We start from the raw sequence: 22,670 nt of genomic DNA on the forward strand, positions 1-22,670 counted from the left end.
AACCCCTCCAGCACCCACTGACTCTACCAGCTTAGGCAGTGTAATTATGAACTCCACTGGTGTCCAGCTGGGACATGCAACCTCACCTAAAAGCTGAGTGTAGCTCAGAGTCTCCATCAGAGTTTGTGCAGAGCTAGTAGGGCTCACTGAAACTCACTATTAGCTCTTCTGAAAGTTTTTCAGATCTTCCAGATTTCAGATGCTCCCTGTACTCTGTGCTGGGCATCAGGGCACTCACAGTCTTTGGGCAGAAATGATTGATAGCATCCTTTTATGCTTACATCTGTGCAATTATAATCAGTTAACATCTGGTTAGTGACCTACAGTCTGTGGCTATGAAGTCCCATCAGGTGAGGGGTTCAGAGCTCTGGCTTATTTATGACCTGCTTGAGTTATTCCAGCAATGACATTGACTACCAGGTTGAGTTCCTTCAGAAAGGAAGCAGTAGTTCATGTTGCTGAAGACAGTTTGTTTTGTGACCCTCATTATAATGACCCTTTCTGTCCTTTCAGCCCAGGTAAGTCTGACATGCTGCTCTTTGTTCCCCTCAACTGAGTTAATAACCTTATCTGTAAAGTGATCCATAACAGAGAGCAATGGGTGACAGTCTGGGACTCAGATTGCTGCTCTTAAACCAGCTCATGCTGTGTCTAAATATTCTTCCCTTAAAACAAACAAAACCCCACAAACATCAAAATGAGAGAAGATTAGACATGTGGCTGGATTCTCTGCTAGCCCTGGGGAAGCTGTCAGGCCATCAGTGTGAGCCAAACCTGATACATCAGTCTTCCTTAAAACTGATATTAATTGAAGATGGAAATGTTGAAGTACCACAGTGCTCTGTGATGTAGTCTGTAAACTGCTATTTGGATTGTCAACACAGATAGATAACACCAGCTGCAGTACAGGATCCTGTAGACGCGGGAGTCACGGACAATGCAAAGACGATCAGTGTGATCAAGTGATTGCCCAAGTTTATTGCGCACACACCGGGTTACATATACTGTTAGTATTCTTCCAGCTTGCATTATGTCATTTAGTTACAGTAATTTCATTGGTTAACATACAGAGGCTTACATCACAAGTTTACCGACAATAATTTCGCTGGTCAGCATTTTAACATTTTAAAATTTACCATATTGTCTTCCCAACATAGCTCGCTTGTCAACCACAACTTCCTAAACATCCTAGCCCTGCAGCTGCACCTCCTATCTCCTAACGGTAAGACTATGCAACATCAACACCCTTACTTGCCAAATATGGTTAAGGTTACATATCATCAGCAATCTTTACTTCTCTGATGTGTCCCCCCAGATGGTCTAGGTGGAAAAACACGAGTTCCATCCAAGGCCTCTTGCAAGGCCTCTTGCAAGGCCTCTTGCATTTGCTCACAGCCATGACAAACCTGCCCACAAATCCCCCTTTTGTTTTTGAGCAGAGGCATTAATTCCAATTCAGATCTCTGTTTCCGTCTCCAGTTCATATGCCTGTGCATATATCAGTTCATATATCGATTCATAGATATGGCCATTGTCTTCCATGAATGTGCTGAGAAGTCCTCTCGCTGGTATCCTCCGTTGAATCAGCCATACCTTGGACATCATCTTCATAACCAGTGCTCTTCCACAGGTAAATATTCCACAACATATGCACAAGATTACCACAAGCGTTAACAACAACTGAAGCAAACTATATATCAATGGCTTAAGCCAGCCACTAATTCCCAGGTTTTTTAACCACTCATCTAACCCCATCTCAACTCGTATCTTATTCACATGCTCTTGCAGTTCCTGAATTCTTGCATGTATGGATTCTGAATGATCAGACAAATTAACACATTCCATCAAAATCATCACACCCATGTCCATGTGCTAATAACAAAAAATCTATAGTGGCGCAATTTTGCAAAATAGCTTTACGATTGCTATCAACATCTTTCATCAAGTCAGTCAAAACATCAGATGTGAGGTTAGCTTGTTTTGCGGCCCAACATGCCAGTTTCTGCAAGTTGGTGTTAGCAATTGCTCTTGCACAGCCAGGACAAAATATGCTAGCTAACAAATGTTCTGCTTTTCCTACTAGAGTTACCAAGTCACTACAGGTTGCTGACAAAGTGTCTAAAGCGTGTTTACTTGGGGTTCTATTCTGCGCCCTTAAGAGTTTCACCGGCGGTGCCAAAAGGCTGAGCCTTCCCAAGTAGCATGGTCCCCCAAGTGGAAATCTTGGGATACCTTGCCAAGTGCGATCGCCACAAATCAAAAAGACTCCCTTAGGTAAAGCTAATGACATGTTTGAAAAAAGTTCATGCTGCCCAAACCCTTCTAGCCTCACACTGTGCTTGAAGATGACCCAACTTTCCACAATTATAGCATCTTTTTTCCTTTCCCTTTCCTTTTCCTCCCTTTTTCCCTTGGACAAGTGGTTGGACAGCAGCACCAAGCGCCTCAGCCATATAGTCCGCCTTCAACTTATGCCCCATGCGTTCTACTGCTTCAAGCAACTGAGCAGCAGACATCCCCCTCGGCAAACTACTTAAAATCTGTTTCGTCTGATCATTGTCCCCATTAAAGGCCATGATGTCTAGCAATTTCCCTTTCATATCATCATTGAGATCAGGATTCTTTTTTAAGGCATCAAACAGCCTATCAATAAACTGTTGATACAATTCCGTTGGTCCCTGCTTAATAGACCAAAACCCAGGGGCAGTTTTGTCGTCAGGCAAGGCATACCAGGCTTTTAATGCTTGCTCTTGAGATGCAGCCAGAACAGCCGTTGGCAGATTAGCCTGTGCATGCAGATCGTTATATTGACCTTTTCCTAATAGGATATCAGCTGTTACCCCAAACAATGGATCACCTTGCTGTCGAGGCTGACTAGCAACCCCTTGGCAGGCTTGATCCCACCTATTAAAAAACCAAAGCTGCAAATGCGGAGGAAGTAACATTTGGGCAATTAGGTGAATATCATATGGTGCTAAAATATAAGCAGAAAATATGCAAACAATTGTAGATGGAGTATAAGATGATTTCAACCCATATGTAGTCACTGCCTGCAGAGCCTCCTTAACCACTTTTATATCAAGAGCCTCCCACTTCTTTGTCCCTTGCTGGGTGGTAAACACTGGATAAGGAGAAGGCCCCATGTCAGCAAATTCCCCGTCCACAATTGCATCCGTGATAAACCCGCGCCAGCGATGTGCCGGATTCTTCCCACATCCCGATCCCTTCCTTCAAAAAGGAATTATATGAGGGTGGAGCAGACGGCCCGGAAACTCCCCCAGTCTCCAAAGCTTCCAGTCTTTTCAGGAGCAGTTGAAGCTGCTCCTCTGCCGGGCCGGCTGTGCTCTGTCGATGAGCTGGACAGACCGACTGGTGGGAATCAGAGTCGGAGTCGGGAGGATGTAAGTCCGGTTCTGACTCCGGAGATCCCGGACCCGGGTCCAACGCAGACTCAGGATCTCCCTCCTCTGGATGCGGGACGCCAGGGGTCGCTCTTTCTACTCCTCCTGCGCTCTCTGATCGCTGCCGGAGGTTTTTCCTCGCCGCCAGCTGTGGCGGTTGCCGGGGAACAGTTGCAGGCACGGTGGGAGGAGCAAACGCCGTAGATGTCGCGCCCGCGCCTGCTCCCGACCGAGCCTGAGGGGGGGCGGTGGCCACAAGTAGGGAAGCCACCGCCGCTCGTTCAGATTTCATCTCCTGTAAGGTCTCTGTCATCAGCCTCCACAGTGTGGAGTGCTGTTGTGCTTCTCTTGTCCCTCATCCCACAGTGCTTGTCCTGTGCGCTCGCACTCGGGGATCTCGAATGCGGCTTGCACAGTGGGGATAAAGCCACGATCACGGGACCATTTTAACAGCCCTTGTAAGGCGGCACTATCATATTGCACGCCTCTCTTAGAATATGTTGGAGGAGCTTCACCACTGCCTGTTCCTCTTTGGACAGCGAGTGCCCCATCTCCTCCCCGGCCGCTCACCTGATCAGGGTGAGATTCCCGAAGTTTGCAGAGCGCTCTGACTTCCTCCAGCGCCGGGCAGCGCTGCTTTCGGCCGGCTCTCCGCCCCCTCTCTTCCCCTCGGACTTTCAGACTCGGTTCTGCGAGTTACCGATCCTGGAGGGATGGGGAGGAGAATCGAAAGAATGTAACTCCCATGGGTTAAGAACAGCCCAGTAACTAAGGTATAACACAAATCACTACTGCTACCACCAATGATAATAATGGTAAGAGAAAATAACAAGAGAAGAGAATAAGATACCGCCGCCAAACGAGTTCGACCCCCCCCGAAGAGAGACCGTGCCCTTCCAGGTAACTCCCAGTTACCTCCCTGGGCATGACGTGCTGTGGTATGGAATACCTCTTTGGCTAGCGTGGGTCAGGTGTCCTGTCTCTGATTCCTCCCGGCCTCCCCTCATCCCCGGCAGAGCATGAGACTCACAGAGTCCTTGGCCAGAATAAACATTACTTAGCAACAATTAAAACCAATCGGTGTTATCAGCTCTCTGCCCAGGCTGGAAGTCAAAACACAGAGCTTGCACCAGCTCTTGGGTACATGTGCATCTACACGGCGTACCTTCACCACCAGGTTCTGCACCGGGGCAGTGATATTTTGCACGGTGCAGCAGCCCAGATGGTTTTACCTCTGTGTTGCCAGTTGCTTCACTTCCATTGCTGCAACCACCCCCACAGGGCATTTGCCACCATCCATGAGTCAGTGTAGAGATAAAGTTCTGGCCACTTTTCTCGTTCAGCAATGTCCAGGGCCAGCTGGATGTCTTTCACCTCAGCAAACTGACTCGATTTGCCCTCTCCTTCAGCAGTTCCTGCAACTTGTCGCCGAGGACTCCATACGGCTGCCTTCCATCTCCAATGCTTTCCCACAATATGGCAGGACCCATCAGTAAACAAGGCATACTGGTTTTCACTTTCTGACAGTTTGTTATATGGTGGAGCCTCTTCAGCACGCATCACCTCCTCTGGTGACATTCCAAAATCTTTGCCCTCTGGCCAGTCCATGATGACTTCTAGAACGCCTGGACGACTGGGATTTCCTGTTCGAGCTTGTTGTGTAATTAGTGCAGCTCATTTACTCCATGTAGCATCAGTTGCATGATGTGTAGAGGAGACCCTACCTTTGAACATCCAGCCCAGTACAGGCAACCGGGGTGCCAGGAGGAGCTGTGCTTCAGTGCCAATCACTTCTGAAGCAGCTCGAACCCCTTCATAGGCTGCCAGTATCTCTTTCTCAGTTGGGGTATAGCTGACCTCAGATCCTTTGTACCCACGACTCCAAAAGCCGAGGGGTCGACCTCGAGTCTCCCCTGGAGCTTTCTGCCAGAGGCTCCAGGTAGGCCCATTCTCCCCAGCTGCGGTGTACAGTACATTTTTTTACATCTGGCCTGGTCCAGACTGGTCCAAGGGCTACTGCATGGACTATCTCACGTTTAATTTGCTCAAAGGCTTGTTGTTGCTCAGGACCCCCTTTAAAATCATTCTTCTTCCGGGTCACATGATAGAGAGGGCTTACAATTGAACTGTAATTTGGGATGTGCATTTTCCAGAACCCCACAGCACCCAAGAAAGCTTGTGTTTCTTTCTTATTAGTTGGTGGAGACATTGCTGTTATCTTGTTGATCACATCTGTGGGGATCTGTCTACGTCCATCTTGCCTCTTTATTCCCAAGAATTGAATCTCTTGTGCAAGTCCCTTGACCTAACTCCGTTTTATGGCAAAACCAGCTTTCAGCAGGATTTGGATTATTTTCCTCCCTTTCTCAAAGACTTCTTCTGTTGTATCGCCCCACACAATAATGTCATCAATGTATTGCAGGTATTCTGGAGCTTGCCAGTTCCAGTGCAGTCTGGATGAGTCCATGGCAAACGGTAGGGCTGTGTTTCCACCTCTGGGGCAGTCGGTTCCAAGTGAACTGGACACCCCTCCAAGTAAAAGCAAACTGTGTTCTGCACTCTGCTGCCAAAGGAATTGAGAAAAATGCACTGGCAATATCAATCGTGGCATAGCACTTGGCTGCCTTTGACTCTAATTCATACTGAAGTTCTAGCCTGTCCGGTACGGCAGCACTCAATGGCGGTGTGACTTCATTCAGGCCACGATAGTCTACTGTTAGTCTCCAGTCTCTGTTAGACTTTCGCACTGGCCATATGGGGCTGTTAAAGGGTGAGCGGGTCCTGCTGATCACTCCCTGACTCTCCAGTCTATGAATCAGCTGGTGGATAGGAATCAGGGAGTCTCGGTTGGTGCGATGTTGCCGCCGGTGCACTGTTGTGGCTGCGATTGGCACTTGTTGTTCTTCGACTTTCAGCAACCCCACAACAGAAGGAACCTCTGAGAGACCAGGCAAGGTGGATAGCTGCTCAATTTCCTCTGTCTCCAAAGCAGCAATACCAAAAGCCCATCGGTACCCTTTTGGGTCTCTGAAGCACCCTCTCCTGAGGTAGTCTATGCCGAGGATGCATGGAGCCTCTGGACCAGTCACAATGGGGTGCTTTTGCCATTTCCTCCCAGTCAGGCTGATTTCAGCCTCCAGTACAGTCAACTCTTGGGATCCTCCTTTCATTCCAGAAATATAGATGGGTTCCACCCCTTGACAGCTTGACGGCATCAGGGTACACTGTGCACTGGTATCTACTAGAGCCTTATACTTCTGTGGGACTGACGTGCCAGGCCATCTGATCCACACAGTCCAGTAAATCTGATTATCCCCTACCTCCACCTGGCTGGAGGCAGGGCCCCTCTAATAGTCATCACAACTTTGAACACTTAAGTCACATTGAAAGGGATTATTCTTCATTATCGCAGGAGCTGGAGTAAAGTCAGCTCTTCCACTCCATCTGGGGACCTGCTCACCAGAGACTGAAGCTGCAGCTCTCATGGGATGATGAGTCTTGGCCCTTGCTCCCCTCTTCAATTCACTCACTCATTCCTCCAAAGCTGAAGTAGGTTTTCCATCCCACTTCGTCATGTCTTCTCCGTGATCCTGCAGGTAAAACCATAGGGTGGCCCATGGCGTATACCTCCTGTATCTTCTCTCTCAAAGAATAGGATGCCTTTTGTTAATAGCTAGACGTGTGTTGGTACACGTGAGGAGCTGGATAAATCAGATAGATTGTCCCTCAATTGTTTGAGATCGTGGGACAGTTTCTCCACAGCTGAGATGATGGAAGGGGTGAGGTTGTCTTCGAACTCTCGGAGTTTATGAATCATTTCATCCACTGTTAGTGGTACTATGTCATTCCAGGTTACTGTTGCCAATGAATGGGCATATGATGACGATGCATTCCATGTTAGTTTTTGCCACATGGGTCGTGTACATTCGACTTCATCTGGGTCTATGGGTGTATCCCCGTTATTTGTCTTGATGTGATAGATCATCTCTACGATGGCTGATTCCCTCAGAGACTGGATGCCTTTGTCTAAAGTAGTCCACTTGGCCGAACGACTCATAACATTGTCCTTGTATAGAAACCTTTCTTTCACAGCTGCCAAGAGCTGCCTCCAAAGACTGAGGGACTTTTTCTCTCTTGCAATTGCTTTGTCAATTCCCCGTTCTCTAGCAAGTGATCCCAGCTGCTTGGCTTCACTACCTTCTAGTTCGTGACCATCGGCCCCATTGTCCCAGCATCGGAGCAACCAGGTGATGATGTGCTCCCCTGGTTGACGGGTAAAATCTTTTCGCATATTCCATAGCTCGGTTGAGGTCCAAGGTCGAGAAGTCGCCTCTTCTTCTTCTTCGTCATGTGACGATGACTCCTGCTCAAATGCTGGACTGGGTGGTGAATACATTGTTTCTTCATCTTGATTCAGCCTTCTTGCCTCTTTATTGCTTTTTCTCTTGTGTACAGTGGCAACCGATATTGATACGAATTGGTCCTCTGGTTTAGCTGCAGTGATTATCACTGTGGTTTGAGTAGCAGCTGTACTTGTTGCTGGGGGTGGTGTAGCTGCTGTGCTTGGAGCTGGAGTAGCTGCGCTGACTGTTGCTTTGCCCTCAGATGCAGGGGCACTTTTTTCCTTTTGAAGGTGTTGGATAGCGTTGAACAAGGCCCTGTAAGCATAGGCCAAGCCTCAGCACGTTGCCATGATTTGTCCGTCTCCGGTATGGCCAGACTGACCACACACCTCATTTAAGTGTTTTACTAATTCTTCTGGATTTTGCACTTGTTGGGTGGTGAAATTCCAAAGTACTGGAGGAGCCCACTGACCTAGATACTTGCCCATACTATCCCACACACCCAGCCACTCATGGCTGTCCAGCCTCGGGGAAAATCTCTTGGTCCTCCTATATTGTCGTTTAACCCCAGACAAGGCCCAAACGCGACTCTGCTTAACTCTTGAAATCAGACGGAATGGTCGTGGGCAAAACACACTCTGTATGCGTGCCAACATGGTGATCCCCATCACAATGAGCAAACAGGTCTCAACAGTATTAAAAGGCCATTCAAGAACTTCAAAACTCTCAAATGATGCTGTAAATGGTCTGAGAGGGGGGCTGGGAGAGTAAAAGAATGTCTCCTTCACAGGTTTGCCACCCGAGAAGGAGAAAAAAGATGTGTAATTGCTAAGCATCTTTATTATATACCTCCCAAAGTATAAAGGTGGTGACCACACTGGGAACATAAGACCGATCAGTTTCATGATCAATGATTCTATTGTATTACAAGTCATTATCATAAAGTACAATGAGACAAAAACCTTAGCCCAAGCCCCACACTTGAAAAACACCAACAAAGCAAATACTGGCTCTGCGTAATGTACAGCATTCTGAAACTGTGAGATCAAGAGAAACAGCTTTGAGAGCCAATAAATCAGCATTGTGATGAGTGACTATTAATCCGGTCAGTTCTGTCGTTATCTCAACCCTTTGGGCCCCACGTTGGGCACCAAAAAGAACTGTCGTGGTTTAAACTCAACCACAAAGCTCGTTCACTCAATCCCCCCCCCCCTTTTTTTTTCCTCTTTCTTTCCTTCCCTCCCCTACCCCCCGACCCTCCCCGCTCCTGGAGGGATGGGGAGAATTGAGAGAATGTAACTCCCATGGGTTGAGATAAGAACAGCCCAGTAACTAAGGTATAACAGAAACCACTACTGCTACCACCAATGATAATAATGATAAGAGGAAATAACAAGAGAAGAGAATACGATACCACCGCCAAACGAGTTCGACCCCCCCGAAGAGAGACCGTGCCCTTCCGGGTAACTCCCAGTTACCTCCCTGGGCATGACGTGCTGTGGTATGGAATACCTCTTTGGCTAGCGTGGGTCAGGTGTCCTGTCTCTGATTCCTCCCGGCCTCCCCTCGTCCCCAGCAGAGCATGAGACTCACAAAGTCCTTGGCCAGAATAAACATTACTTAGAAACAATTAAAAGCAATCGGTGTTATCAGCTCTCTGCCCAGGCTGGAAGTCAAAACACAGAGCTTGCACCACCTACTAAGAAGGAGAAAAATGGCTACTGGTAAACCCAGGACAGAGTCACAGAACCTCTGCATGAAATCCCTGCATTCAGTACTGCCCAACCCTGGTGCCTCCACAGGGGACAACAAATTTCCTCCTAAAATGCCTGCTCAGTCTGTTCAGTGTTGTAAGGTGGGGAAAAGCATTTTGATTGCTGTTCTTTCGCTTCAAGTACTCCTGCCTGGGGGAAGCTCTAGGAGTGAAATGTCTGGTGGTATTCTATAGCAAGGGTTCAGGTTAGCATGTGGCTAGGAAGCAGACATGGGACCTCCGTCCTGGGATGTGGGGGAGAGATGAGCTGACTCTGCGCTTTCTTTGTTGGGTCTGCCTGGCAGAGCCTGGGTGGAGGGGAGCTGGCCATGGGCAGGGGTGCAGGAGGAATTGGGGATAGGGAGTGTCGCCAGCAGCTGGTGCAGTGATAAGCCCCAGGTAGAAGGAATGATGGAGATATGGGGGCAGATTGTGTTTGGGAAAGGACATTGAATCAAAGCATTAAAGGCGAGAAGAACAGTTTTGTGGTAACCCAGGGTGGGCTGAGAAACTCCTCCCAAGAGCCCAAGAACCTCCAAATTTTGGCAGGGAAATAGTGGTGTGATGTGTTGGGACAGGAGGGGTGTAGCTGTCCGCAGCTACCCAAGCAGGCATCACTGGGGTGGAGCTTATGTGGAAGGGAGAGCACCTTGCACTTGTGCAAATAACTGTGCAAAAGCTCTGGGCATCACGGAAGTGAGGTTCAAGCCTTTGGTTGGGACTGGATGCTGTTGTCCAGAGGGGCTGGCAGACCTCTGGAAGCTATGAGGTGTCTTGATCCAAATTTGGCTCCAGGTGACCCAGGCTGCTGCTTCTAAAGTGATGGTGGTGAAGATCTACAAGAATGATGTGGATCAAGAGGTGATTGTACGTGAGATCAGCCTGCTACAGAAGCTGTCCCACCCCAACATCGTCAGGTGGGCACATCCTCCAGCCATGAGCAGTGGGCTCTGCTTGGGGCTGGAGTTGGGCTGGTGTCTCTGAGGAAGTTCTGCAGTGAGGGATTGAGCTGAACCTTGATGACTTCTTTGCTTTTTTTTGTTTTGGTATTTTTGTTTTGTTTTGTTGTGGTTCTTTTTTTTTTTTTTTTTTTTTTGGTGTGTTTGCTTAGGTACCTTGGGATATGCGTGAAGGATGAAAAGCTGTACCCAATTCTGGAGGTAAAGATTTCTAGCTTTTGAGTGTGCTGTGAACAGGCAACAACCCTGCAATTCTTTGGCAGGAAGGATGGCAGATATTCTATAATGCATACCTACACTTCTCCAACTCATGTGCCTGTGAATGGCTCTAGACCATCAAGATTGCCTTGGAGGAGCTTCTGGTCCTTTCTCCCCTACAGCTGGTCATGCTCACTGCAGGGCCATGAGGTTCAGGCAGGATAACCAAAACGTGTTTCAGGTTGGATTGGTACCACCAGAGGGCCAGAATGGGCCAGATGGCAGGGGGAAGAGGAGCCAGGAGTAGAAAGTGAAGCAGACAGTGGCAGAACCTCCAGGGTGGCTCTGGAATGCTGGTGTGGTCTAATGGAAAAGCCTGGGCTGGTACCGGCGAGGTCTCACATTGTTCCTATGCTGTTGGTGGCAGAAGCCATTCACTGAGCTGCTGCTAGGCTTTTTGCCTCTAGTTTGCTGCCTGTGAGTGAGGACTGCATCTGGCTTGTACAGCTTCCCTGTAGTGGGGCAGAGCCCAGAGATGGGTAGTGACTACTTGTGCCAGGAGGGGTATTTGCACCATACCACACACAGGGGCCCCTGCACGCACTGGTATTCCCAACCTTCAACCTGAAGGAGGGATTCCTGGGAACTCCAGCAGAGCTTGTACCTGGCCACACAGCCACTGCTTTTTGTTTCTGTTCCACAGTATGTGAATGGGGGTTGCCTGGAGGAGCTCCTGGCCTGCAAAGACATTGCTTTGACATGGAAAGAAAAAGTGGATTTAGCTTCTGACATCACCAGAGGCATGATCTACCTGCACTCCAAGAACATCTACCACCGAGATCTCAACTCCAAGGTATGCACTAGAAAGGGGACATCTCCTCTGGACTGATGAAGTTGATTGTGTAGAGGACCCTTTACGGATGTAACCATGAAGCCTCAGGCCTCACACTGATCCTCTGCTCTATGCTAATCCCTCTGCAGCCAAGAAAGCTTTCTTGATAAAACCCATCATTACATTGCATTCATCACTTGGCAAGCAGGACACCCAGACAGAGAAAAATAATTACTCCTAGTGCAGTTGCTTTCAGCAAAGAAACAGATGGAAATGTGTTCAGGATTGCAGTTTTCTTTGCCTACAGTTGCAAGAGAAGCTCCTCCAGATTTAGAGTTTTCCTTTCCTACTCACAGAAAAGGGGAAGCTGTTGCTAACAGGAGCTGGTCATGGACTCTAGGAATGAATGCCATGTGAGATGGTCCCCGTCTGTGTGCAGAGCATCAGGAGATGTGTGTCTCCTCAAGTGCAGAGTTGTTCTTCCTTGATCCAGAGGGTCCACATCACCAATGTTAAGATGGTCATCTCCATGGCTCTTGCTAACTCTGCAGTCTGGTATCTGGAGACAGGCTTTGGGTGTAACACAAAGGTACATCATGTTCATGATGTACTAGCCCTGTGCCTGGGTGGCTGCTTTTCTCAGCATGGGCTCATGCTGCTTGAGGGAGGCAGGAACGAGCACTGGGATTTGCTGTTGTAAGGTTTGTCCATGGTGATGGGCTTTAATGTTGCTCTTCCTCTGCCACTGGTATGGCAGTAGGAACATAGTGGGACAGTGCCTTGTTGATCTGTCTTGGACAAACTACCCAAACCTCAGGCAGATCTGTAGTGTGTCCATGATAACACAGGGAATGTGAGCTGAGGGGTTGGCCACCAGGCTGGGCCATGTCTGTGTCAGCTGATGCTGGAGGCTGGCTTAACGGTTCACTGAAATGGAGCCTGCAAGTCCTTGCAGTTGATGCTGAGTAGGTAGTGGTGTATGTCTTAGAGCTGTTCTTGTTCGTGCTCAGTGAGATTTTTAAGAAAAACTTGAAATATGGATGAAGGTCAGCAGTGGGGAAGCCAGTCAACTGATACAGTTTTGAGAGACATCAGCACAGGAATAAACTCACTTATGTATTCTCAGGCTGTTTACTTGGCTCAGTTACCAGGCTGAGGACAAGGCAAGAACCTGGTTCACTCTGACCATAGATTTCTTGGTCAATGTGCTCTGAAGTCAGGTGAGATGTAATTTCCTGTTTGGTGGTGACTGGTGAGTTCAGGAGCTTTCCAGATCTGCTTGTACAAAGTACTAGAGGTCCCTGCATGTCCTTTCTGTCTTGCTGTGGAGGAACCCCTGGAAGAGGTTCATCCTTCCCCAGGGAAACCTAAGAAACCTACAGATGGCGGAAGATGTGGGAGAGATGTGTGTACGTGCTTACCTGAAATCTAGTTTTTGAATGAGAGCCATCTGCAGAAAGCTAGTTCCCTGGGAGCAGATGCTGAGCAGGAAATCCTGGGAACCTGAACAGGCTGAAACTGATGGGGTTTCGGGAAACCTTATAGGAATTCCTCCAGAAAGCAGTGTTAGGGATGTGTAGCCATGTGTAGTGAGAAGTGCTGTGGCTATGATCCTGCCACAGCTGAAGGGGGTCAACATGCAAGATTTTGAGGTCTTCAGAGAAAAGGATGTGGATCATGGTCTTTGAAAAGCTTCTTCCAAGTACCTTTCCTGGCTTCAGATGTGATTCATTCATCCCATATCTGCTCTGTGCACTCCATTTTTGCTGCTGGGATGCAGATCTCTGGTGAGGGGAGGGCCTGCAATGGCGAGGTTGGGTCAAGGGCTGGTGAGGTGCTCCTCAGTGAAGTGCCCAGGCCCTTCCTCAGTAGGCATCTCATGCCATGTCCCACGGGCTCCTTTTAGAATTGTCTCGTTCGAGTGACGCCGCGAGGTCACGAGGCACTGGTGGCTGACTTTGGGCTGGCCAGGGAGGTGGTGGAGCTGCCTGTGAAGGATGCGGAGAGGAAGCTTTCTCTGGTGGGCTCAGCTTTCTGGATGGCTCCTGAGATGCTGCGGGGAGAGCCCTATGACCGCAAGGTACGGCACTCTTTGTTCATTCCCAGAGCCCCCAAGTGAGCGTTGGAGATTTCTCTTCTGCTTGCTGGTGACCTCTCCCAGCAGCAGAAAAGCCCTTCCCTCCTTCCCTGGGAACACTGCCTCTGCTACCTAGACCTTTACTCAGTAATGTTTTACTTAGCAACTTACAAGTTTCTTGTGTGGCCTTGTTAAGTTAAACTTTTTGGGAAATGGACTCCTGCTGTGGACAAACACAGTGAAGCCTCTCTGAGGAATATGCTTGGTGAGTTACAGCCCAATGAGCCTGTTGCAGGATCTGGGGTAGAGAGCCAGAGCTGTGGTAGAAACACCAGACATATTGAACAATTGATCATGGGACCAGGCTTTCCAAAGATGAGGTCTTTTTGGGTGGGTTCAGAAGCACAGAAGTTTAGGAGTTTGCTGCCTCTATGTCTAATGTTTGTGGGGTGTTTTTTTTTTGAGGACCTTGTTGGTACTTCTCTTTCTTACACTTTGCTTCTGTGCCTGTCCTGTCCCACCTCCCACTCTTTCACCCTTCTGCAGGTGGATGTGTTTTCCTTTGGCATTGTCCTCTGTGAAATCCTGGGCAGGATCCCAGCTGACCCTGAAGTGCTCCCCAGGACTCAGGTAATGATTCCTGCAGCCAATCTCAGTTGTGTTGTCTCCATGGTACCAGACTGTGGTTTCACTCTGGACCAGACAGACCTGTACACATGTGTATGTGGATCACACTCAGTTTTCTCTCTAGAGGTTTTCCCATGATAAAATCTGATCTCAAAATTTTCGGTGTACAAGGGTTCAGTGTATCTATAGTTTCAAAACTTATGTTAGATCAACAATTTCAGATTAAGTACTTCCTTTTAAAGACTTTAATTCTAAATACTTCATTTTGCTTTGACATTTCAGCGTCTACATTGAAGTGGCAGGTTAAACACAACTTTCATCCCACACGCTTATTTTCCAATATGCTGCAGTTAATCCACTATTCATGTGGAAACAGTGAGCTTCCCTAAAAACATGGTCTTTTTTGTTTCAACATTTGCAGCATTTCCCTTCTGTAAAGTGGGAAGGGAAAGTTTATCCTGAACAGGGATGGAAAACCCGTCAGGAAAACAGCAAACTGCTGCTTTCCGAGGAGCAAATGCAAAGAACCTGCAGTGACCAGAGATTATTCCATGTTTCTGTGAGACTGAACAGGAAATAATGCTCTATCTGTGTTGACAAGATGAAGGAGAATTATATATCATAGTAATGATATGTAATGATATATGGAGGGGCAAAGCTGTAGTTATGGAAACTGCTGACTGCTGGCTGGACGCCTTCCACTCTTGCTTGCTGTTGGAAGACCAGATTGTTTGCAGTTCCTGTCCTTGGCAGCCACTGCTCAGCACCTGGTGCTGGTTTCTCTTGTAGTTTTGCCTTTTGTGGCTCTTGTTGCCTTAGTCTGAGCTTTTCCAGGAGGACACATACTGCCTGGACAGGGATAGCACAGATCAAGCAAAAGGATGCTGCAGTCTCCCACCTCTGCTAATGGTTTACTATCTGTGCAGTCCTGCCAGAGCTGATGTTGTCCTGGTACCTTTGCATAGCCATCAGTAAATTGGCTGTGATGGAGACTCTAAAAGCTTTAAACCATGAGCATTTTATGCTTTAACGCTTCGAGAAGGATGAAGAGCTTTTAAAGGACATTGTAGTCTTTTCTATGTACTCATTCTCCTTCCTGACAGGATTACGGCTTGGATGTTGCTGCCTTCCAGGGGATGATCAGTGAATGTCCCAAGCAGGTGATGGACCTTGCTGCTAGATGCTGTTGGGTGAGATTCTTGCTAGTTTGTTCTTTTTTCTTTTTTTCCTGTTTTGGTTTTATTGGCTTTGTATCACACTTGTGTGACAGAGACTAAAATTGTGAATTGTGGAGAGCTTGAACCTGCTGTTCTAGGTACAAGCACACAGGGCTCTGCTGTAAGCTGTGAAGTGATGAGATCTTCCTTTAATGCTTTAATTCACCCTGAAGTTTGCTGGTAGGAAAAGTGTATTGTTTGTGAATTAGAGCCCAGAACATCCCAAGGTCCTGCCTGTTCCCTTGCATGTCAAATATAGAGTGGGAAGCATATTGTGGTTTTAAGTCCCTCCCTAAGCCAGGCTGCAGGCAGAGGCACCTCCTGATTGTCTCTAGAGAATACAGCCTTGGTATTAGTAGCCCTGGCATTACAGATACCATCAGGGCATATTCCTCCAACCTTTCTTGCTTTAGCATAGAAGTTAGTGGTTAAAGATGAGGGGTGCCTCCCCATGCTATCCAAAGCCTCAGGAGATAAAACAGAGAGAAAGTGACGGTCCAAGATCATCTCTGAGAGGAAGAGTATCACAAAGACAGTAATCAGGCAGAGAGTGGATGAGCTGGGTGATTGTAATGCACCTAACTGCTTGGAGCTCAAGGCAGCAAATGGAAGTAAATCTTTGCATGGGGCTGGAGGATGTGTGAATAACTTGCCCTGAATCACAGGAGGGATTCACATCAGGAACTGGCTTAGACATATATGTGTTCATATCTTGTATCGCTGAACGGCATCTTTCTAATGCAAGTTGATATAATAATGGGCTTCTGCCAGAAATGGCCTTTGAGGGTGTTCTTCTCTATCCTTGTGCGATGTGCATGTTTGGAGAGTTTCTGGTGCAGCTTCCCAGGCTGGCTTCATGGGGTCAGGCATAAAGGGCAGCCTGGGGGGGGCATGGATTGGTGTGCAGGATGGGGGTGTCCCTGGCCATGTCCCTCACTTTGGGTACACCCAAAATACACCAGGGGATCACAGCCCACTGAGGATGAACTGCATCAGGGAGACAAGACAAATCCTGACCTTTGTGAAAAAAACTTATGGAATAATCTAACGTCTCCCTTCTGATACCTACCTGCAGCCTTTCCTTGCACAACAGCTGCCCCTACACTGTTTGGGCATTTCCCACGCCCTTTCCAGGTCACGGTATGGCTGGGAATTGGAATTAGATGATCTTTAAAGTCCCTTCCAACCCAGACTGTTCTGTGATTCTACGATTCTACATCAGGCTGGTTTTCAGCGTCTCACTGCCTCTGCTTGAGGTGTATCATACCGTGAAACCTTTCCTGCATCTGCTTCTTTGCAGCAGCCCAGGCCTGGATCACCAAGTGGTGGTGACAGAAAGCTCCATCAGCAGGCATGTGACCCAAACCACTGCTGATGATAGATGGATGCCACTGCCCAACCTTGGGGAGCCACCAGAGCTGCTGCAGAGCAGCTGCCTCCATTCCAGGGTGTCCTCTTTAGCTTTCTCTTCTCATTCCAGGTGGAAGCATTTAAGAGACCATCATTCTCCGAAATCCTGGATGAGTTGGAGGATGTCATGGAGAGCATGGAACCTAGGAGGGACAATCTGCTTTTGGGCTGAGCTGCATGCCTCCTGTGAGGCTTGGCAGAGAATTGCGCAAACTGTAAATTAACTGCTTGGAGGGGGGTCAGGAGTGAAGAAGAAAGGTGGGGAAGGGCAGAGCTAAGTGATGTGCTGGAATTTATTTAATAACAGTCTTGGTCTCTAATTTCTTGGATGGAAAACAGGGTTAAAAATGGAGAAGGGACTTACCAAGGGTATATTTTTCCTAGCTAATTTTTTTAACACATGTAATTAGGACACAAAGCAGCCTTTGTCTGTTTGCTTGTTAAAAGCAAATGATCCTGGAGGATCCTGAATTCCCTTAAGGATGCTTTCCAATTCCTGATAGAAACATTATCCTCTCCTGCTTCCCTGTAGCCCCTGGACCCAGGGCCTTCACCCTTCTCCATCCTCATGGCCTTGGAAGGCTGGGGTCTGGCCATGAGAAGTAGAGGGGCTTTGGGGTTGCTTGGTTAGGTTTGGAGTCACCTTATATTTCAAAGCCTTAAAGCACCCATCCAGCAGCCTTGCAGGACAGGAACAGGTATGCTCTGTAAGGTCTCTGCCTGGGTCAGGGCTCACCTGGGCATGGAGGCCCTGGGCAAGGTTTTGGAGAGTCAAACAGGGCCACCCATGGGGTGCCAACCTGTGGCAGCCAAGACAATGGGGAGGGTGTGCCTTATTGAGGTACCAACTAACATTCCTCTCAGAAAAGCTTTGTCAGACACAGCAGTCTAGATTTCACCCAGCTGCCCTTGACTGGGGCTCAAGGATGGAGGCTTCTGCCTCCCTCCTACTTGTCCCACTGCAAAGAGCAAATTGCCAACAGCTTATGAGGTGAAATCAGGGGGAGCTGGGTCCAGCATCATTCAGCACCCCACTAATTCCTCTGCCTCCTTGGCAATGTGGGACACCCTTACAAACACCAGGGCTCAGGCAGCCAGGGAAAGACTTCGTTTTGATATCATGTTTTCTTCTATGGGCCAGAGGATGGTGCTGGGGCTGTGAACCCCAACCAGAGGTGGAAAGAATAACAGCTAGAAATGGTCTGATGTTGCAAATTAAGAGAAGGGGGTGAGCAATTGAGTTCCTGTCTCCAGGTCAGCTGATTGCTGGGCCATTGGTCTGAAAGCCATGTTCTGCTGGGATCAAAATGTCTGTGGGTGTAAATAGGTCTAATGTCTGTATAGTGGTGGAGCTGTGGCTCTGTTCTTGTAGATTGTAAGCCCTTGGAGCAAGGATCATTTATATGTCTACCAAAAAATATTTGTACAGTATGTAGCCGATGGGGCCTTCTTCCAGCATGGGGGCCTTCCATGATTCCAAGCTCTTGGAGCTCAGTTTAGTGTCATGTATATCTAACATCTCTGTGCCATGGTGCCTGCACAAGGGAGTGTCAATGGTGTGCTGGGACAGAGACTTAGTGGAGGAGCATGGTGCATTTTTAACAGGGATTATAAAGAATTGTAATCTGTCATGAAACACACTGAGTGGCACCAGGGTCAGCACATCAGCCAGGGGGCTCTTGGGGGCACCTGCAGCTCCTCATTCCCCAAAGGTGCCATTGTGCTTTTGTGGGACACTGACTTACTTGCACAAGAAACCTCCTGCTCAACACTAAACTGCCCAGCAGATACCTTCATCTCAGCTGGATACTGTCAGTGTGGGGGAAGCAAAGCCTTGAGAAGTAGAAGACTGAAAATAATGGAAGCTTTTCAACCTGGAGGAGAGCACCACTTTTTGAATTGCACCAGTTTGGTGACTTCAGACCAATGGAGTGAAATGGACTGCAGCAGTAGTGCATACTGCACTGATATGTATGTGTGTCTTCAGTGAGAGGTAGTGACCACCAGCATCACTGCAATGTGTTGGACAAGAGTCACAGGATGTGTGACTCTCAGGCTGCCAGGAGATAGACCTGAGGAGCTTACTGCAACCTTCCAAAGCTTCACAGGCTCCCCTGGGCACTTCTTTCATGCAGGGATAGGCTTGAGACTGAGGAATCTTAACAGTATGTCCTAACAACCAAAGCATTAAGGATACAAAGGCTTTTCCAAAGGCCACTATGGATGAAGGACAGCTTGTCCACCTTGGCTCAGTCCCTGACTAGATGCATTGCTTTCACAAAGCCTTTCCTCAGCCTTCCCCACTGTCTGGTCAGCCAAGCTGCAGTCTATTCTTCCTCTGCCCTCCCCTACAAAAGAGTAGACTAAAGGAAGATCATACATACTCAACATACTGATCCCTCATATGGCTTCTTATGGGGTGAAGGTGTCTTGTCTCCCTGCAAGGCTGCTCCTCTGCTGGCCACCCCATTCCCAGGACCAGCAAGGCTTGGTGCGCTGATGGTGCCCTACCAGAGACTGGGTTCATCCTTCCTCCAGCCATATGTCTGACTCTGGTCCTGCAGAGTGACAGCTGTGGGACTGGGCCATAGCAGAAGAGGTATGTGGAGTTGTGTGTACTTTGGTGATGCTGTGGTATGAAGGAAGATGTTTTGGTTTTGTGTATCTGCTTGGGGGTAAGAAGCTTGCTCAAGGATTAAACAGATGCAGGGGTGTGTGTTTATAATTTCTGCACAGAGCACACACAGCATTAGCCAGCACAGTCTGAGCTGTAAGGATTGTGTTTCTTCTGGATTTGGCATGTGCCCCATCTACTCTCATGATGGGGACATACTCTGGATCATAGGTGACTGAAGAATATCCTTGCTAGAAGGACCTTTCGTACCTGCTGCAGGAGCAGGTGGCACTGAGACTTTCTGCAGGCACCATGTGGACTAGCAGAACCAACTGGGGAGCCTGCAGAGAACAGAAGTGGTCTGGGAACTTCCCTAGTGCATCTTATGGGCCAGGAGTTTCTCTTCACTGGTGAGATGTGAGCATGGGAAACCTGCTGAAATGCCCTCCAGGTACAAGCCCCTGTCCTGGAAGTGCAGGGCCTGACTTCCCCATGCCAGTCTGTTGCAAAGACCAGGTCAGTGGTTGAATTTCGTGTCTTGGAGTCCTGGCACTGAACTGAAGTAACTGTGATCGTGGGTGGAGGTTCTGGGATAGTGCAGCAGGCTCCCCTTTGCTGGACCAGACCAGGAGCTTTTGCCTCTTCCTTCTGTTGCCCACTTGCTGTGCAGGTGGCTGATGGCATGGACCTGGCCATGCTGTTCCCCATGGATCATGGGTTCCTACATCCTCCATTGTTTCTTTGTTTGCTTTTATAAATGCTATTTAGGAATAAATTCTAGTGGGTCTTTTTCTACATCAGCCCTGGCTGCTGTGTTTTAATCATCCTGGGTCTGCTGTGTGGTGCTGCCGAAATGCCATGTTTCCAAGCAGAGGCACCAAACACAACTAAATGAACAGCTTTGTGCTCCATCAGCCTGGCATAATAAAACTTTAATTAAAGTAATTTACAGAAGAGTATTACCCATGACAGAATGGTATTCTGAGTATCTTGGTTTGTGGCAGTGTCAGCTGGTGTCTTAAGTCACCCCTTCACTTCATTTGGGTGGGCACAAGGTAACAGCTCTCAACAAGGACACCTCAGAAAATCTAAGTTATTCACAACGCCAGGACCACCAGGTCTGCTGCCACCAAACCCCTATCATAGAGCCGTGCTGAAACTCAGGTCTCTGAGCTCCTCTCATCGGTGTTAGGAAATCAGGAGCTCGCCAACAAAGGTTTCAAGCTGACAAGCAGCTATTCTTTATTGCGGCCCCGGGAGACACGGGGGATAGCTCCCCCTAGCGTGTCTCCCCGAATTGCTAAACAAGCCGTCCTTGTATAGTCGCTATGTATACATATTCATTACATACATACATGCATATTCATGAGGCTGCGTATGTATTACATCATTCTTCCAGAAAGTTTCCCCGCATGCGTACAAAAATGTGGTGGTGGTCTCTTGAGGATCGTTTACTTCTTCCAACAATCTTCATCACTTCTGGCAGCCTTTGAAGCACATGCAGTAGATAATGCTTACACCAGCTTAATTGGTTCGTTAACACTGCAGACATAGCAATCATCCTGTCCTACTTATCAGTTAGTTTAGCTGCAGCCCATCCTGGACATCTGCTAGTTTCAGATACTCTTTATCTACGCGTCCTGTTTTTCTATCCTGTTTTCTTACACTTTTTTTGTACTAAGGTCATAAAGACCTAAAACTATGCCAGCTACAATGGTTTATCTTATACAAGGATTCTCGTTATGTTCTCTGACTGCACTCTGACTATATATATTATTTTCTTCTGTGAAACATGTACCTCAGTTATTTTCCATTACTACTGTTACAAAGCCATCAAACTTAACATTGCTTAGAACTGATTCTACTTATTTACAAACGTTTGTATTTAATTTTGTGCCTCCTTGTCTCAGAAGAAGACCTTTCATTCCAAAGTCCAGTTTCTTGGGAGTCAGTCGGATTTCAGATTTACAGCTGCGAAACCTCTGGGCACTTGCACATGGCCAAAGTGCTGTGTTCATCCTTGGAAAGAACTGTATTGCAGCCCTTGGAGGCTGCCAGCAATCACGTGGGTGGTTCAGACTCCTGAGTCTTCCCACGTCCCAGACAATGCTGGAGGGCATTGCTGGAGGCAGCCTTGATCTGGGCAGGAGACTGGACTTGGTGGGACCTGAGAGGACTAGTTTGGCCCTGCTTTTGCTTTCAGATGGCTGTGCATCAACAAGCCATCAGAGATGCTTCCAGCCTCTCATCATGTGTCTGGCTCCCTGATACTGCAGAAACCATGTCCTCTCCCCACACCTCATAGCCTGGCTCACCTGCTCTGCTGGTGACTACCGCAGCCTCACTTGTCATTATTTGCAGCAAGGGAAATGTCTGGAGAAGCTCCAGGGATGTTGTAATTTCTATGTTTCAGAGTTGGCCCTTTCCATGTCTGCTAATGAGGAGAAGAGGATTTCCAAATACAAAATTTCAAACACAGAAAGAGCTTTCCAGGACAGAGAAAAAAAGCCTTGAGATGAGCAGTGGCTAGGATCAGTCACAGATTGACTGGGACTATTCTTGGTTTTCTTCTGGGGACCCTTGGCAAGAGAATGAAAAGCAAGAGGGACTGGATGGTATCCTGAGAGTTTGGGGAGCGTATTACTTTAGGACATCTCAGGTCTGTTCCCTGCCTCTTCACCCACTGGTCAGATGTGAAAGCTGATGGGGGAAGGTGGGAGTGCCAGGCTGATGGTATGTGTATGTATCTAGGGAACTGCATCCTGACCTTAGTGGTTCAGTTCTTCCTGGCTGGAGTCATGAACCCTCTCTGACTGCTGCAGGCATGGTGGCTGAAATGGACCATTAAGGCCAAGGACCTTCTGCCCCACATGCCTGTATCAGCATAGGAAGCATTTTCCTGCCTTGAAGTGGTTTGCCAACCCGTGGTTTACTGCACCAGCTTAGGGGATGCATGAGAATTTCACTCTGCAGCCAGGCACCTAGCACTGGTGATGGTTTGTCATACCTGAACATTTCCTCCATGGAGTTGGGTGACGGTCTGGGAATATCAACTAGATGGGTTTGTGTGAACTGATTTTGGTGTTCTCTTAATCCTTGTAACATTGGTGTCCTTCACAGATGAAATTTAAATGATCTAGTAATAGGAGAAGATAGAAGGGAGCAGAGAAATGATATTCAGCACTTTTAGCAGAATTTAAGTTAAAACTGACTGTCGGCACCAGCTCTTCCATCTCTGC

The 22,670-nt window shown here is 48.0% G+C and overlaps 1 protein-coding gene and 1 long non-coding RNA gene across 4 annotated transcripts in view; one reads left to right on the plus strand and one right to left on the minus strand.

Moving 5' to 3' along the window:
* The window catches only part of LOC136022332 (dual specificity testis-specific protein kinase 2-like), a 39,578-nt gene extending 19,347 nt beyond the window's left edge, over nucleotides 1–20,231 (plus strand). For all 3 annotated transcript variants that reach the window (XM_065695474.1, XM_065695475.1, XM_065695476.1), the window contains exons 3-9: nucleotides 10,293–10,414; nucleotides 10,609–10,657; nucleotides 11,358–11,507; nucleotides 13,393–13,566; nucleotides 14,110–14,193; nucleotides 15,294–15,380; nucleotides 16,888–20,231. In XM_065695474.1, the coding sequence (XP_065551546.1) occupies nucleotides 10,293–10,414; nucleotides 10,609–10,657; nucleotides 11,358–11,507; nucleotides 13,393–13,566; nucleotides 14,110–14,193; nucleotides 15,294–15,380; nucleotides 16,888–16,989 (768 nt within the window). In that variant the 3' untranslated portion in view covers nucleotides 16,990–20,231. The remainder of the gene's footprint in view (nucleotides 1–10,292; nucleotides 10,415–10,608; nucleotides 10,658–11,357; nucleotides 11,508–13,392; nucleotides 13,567–14,109; nucleotides 14,194–15,293; nucleotides 15,381–16,887) is intronic.
* On the minus strand, nucleotides 954–4,718 carry LOC136022333 (uncharacterized). The gene is made up of 2 exons (XR_010616132.1): nucleotides 4,567–4,718; nucleotides 954–4,106 (listed from the first exon to the last, which is right to left on the minus strand). It is a non-coding gene; the product is annotated as an uncharacterized LOC136022333 (long non-coding RNA).
* Nucleotides 20,232–22,670: the final 2,439 nt, after the last annotated feature.

This window comes from Lathamus discolor, chromosome 15 (genome assembly GCF_037157495.1).
Source record: "Lathamus discolor isolate bLatDis1 chromosome 15, bLatDis1.hap1, whole genome shotgun sequence".
NCBI classification, from domain to species: domain Eukaryota; kingdom Metazoa; phylum Chordata; class Aves; order Psittaciformes; family Psittacidae; genus Lathamus; species Lathamus discolor.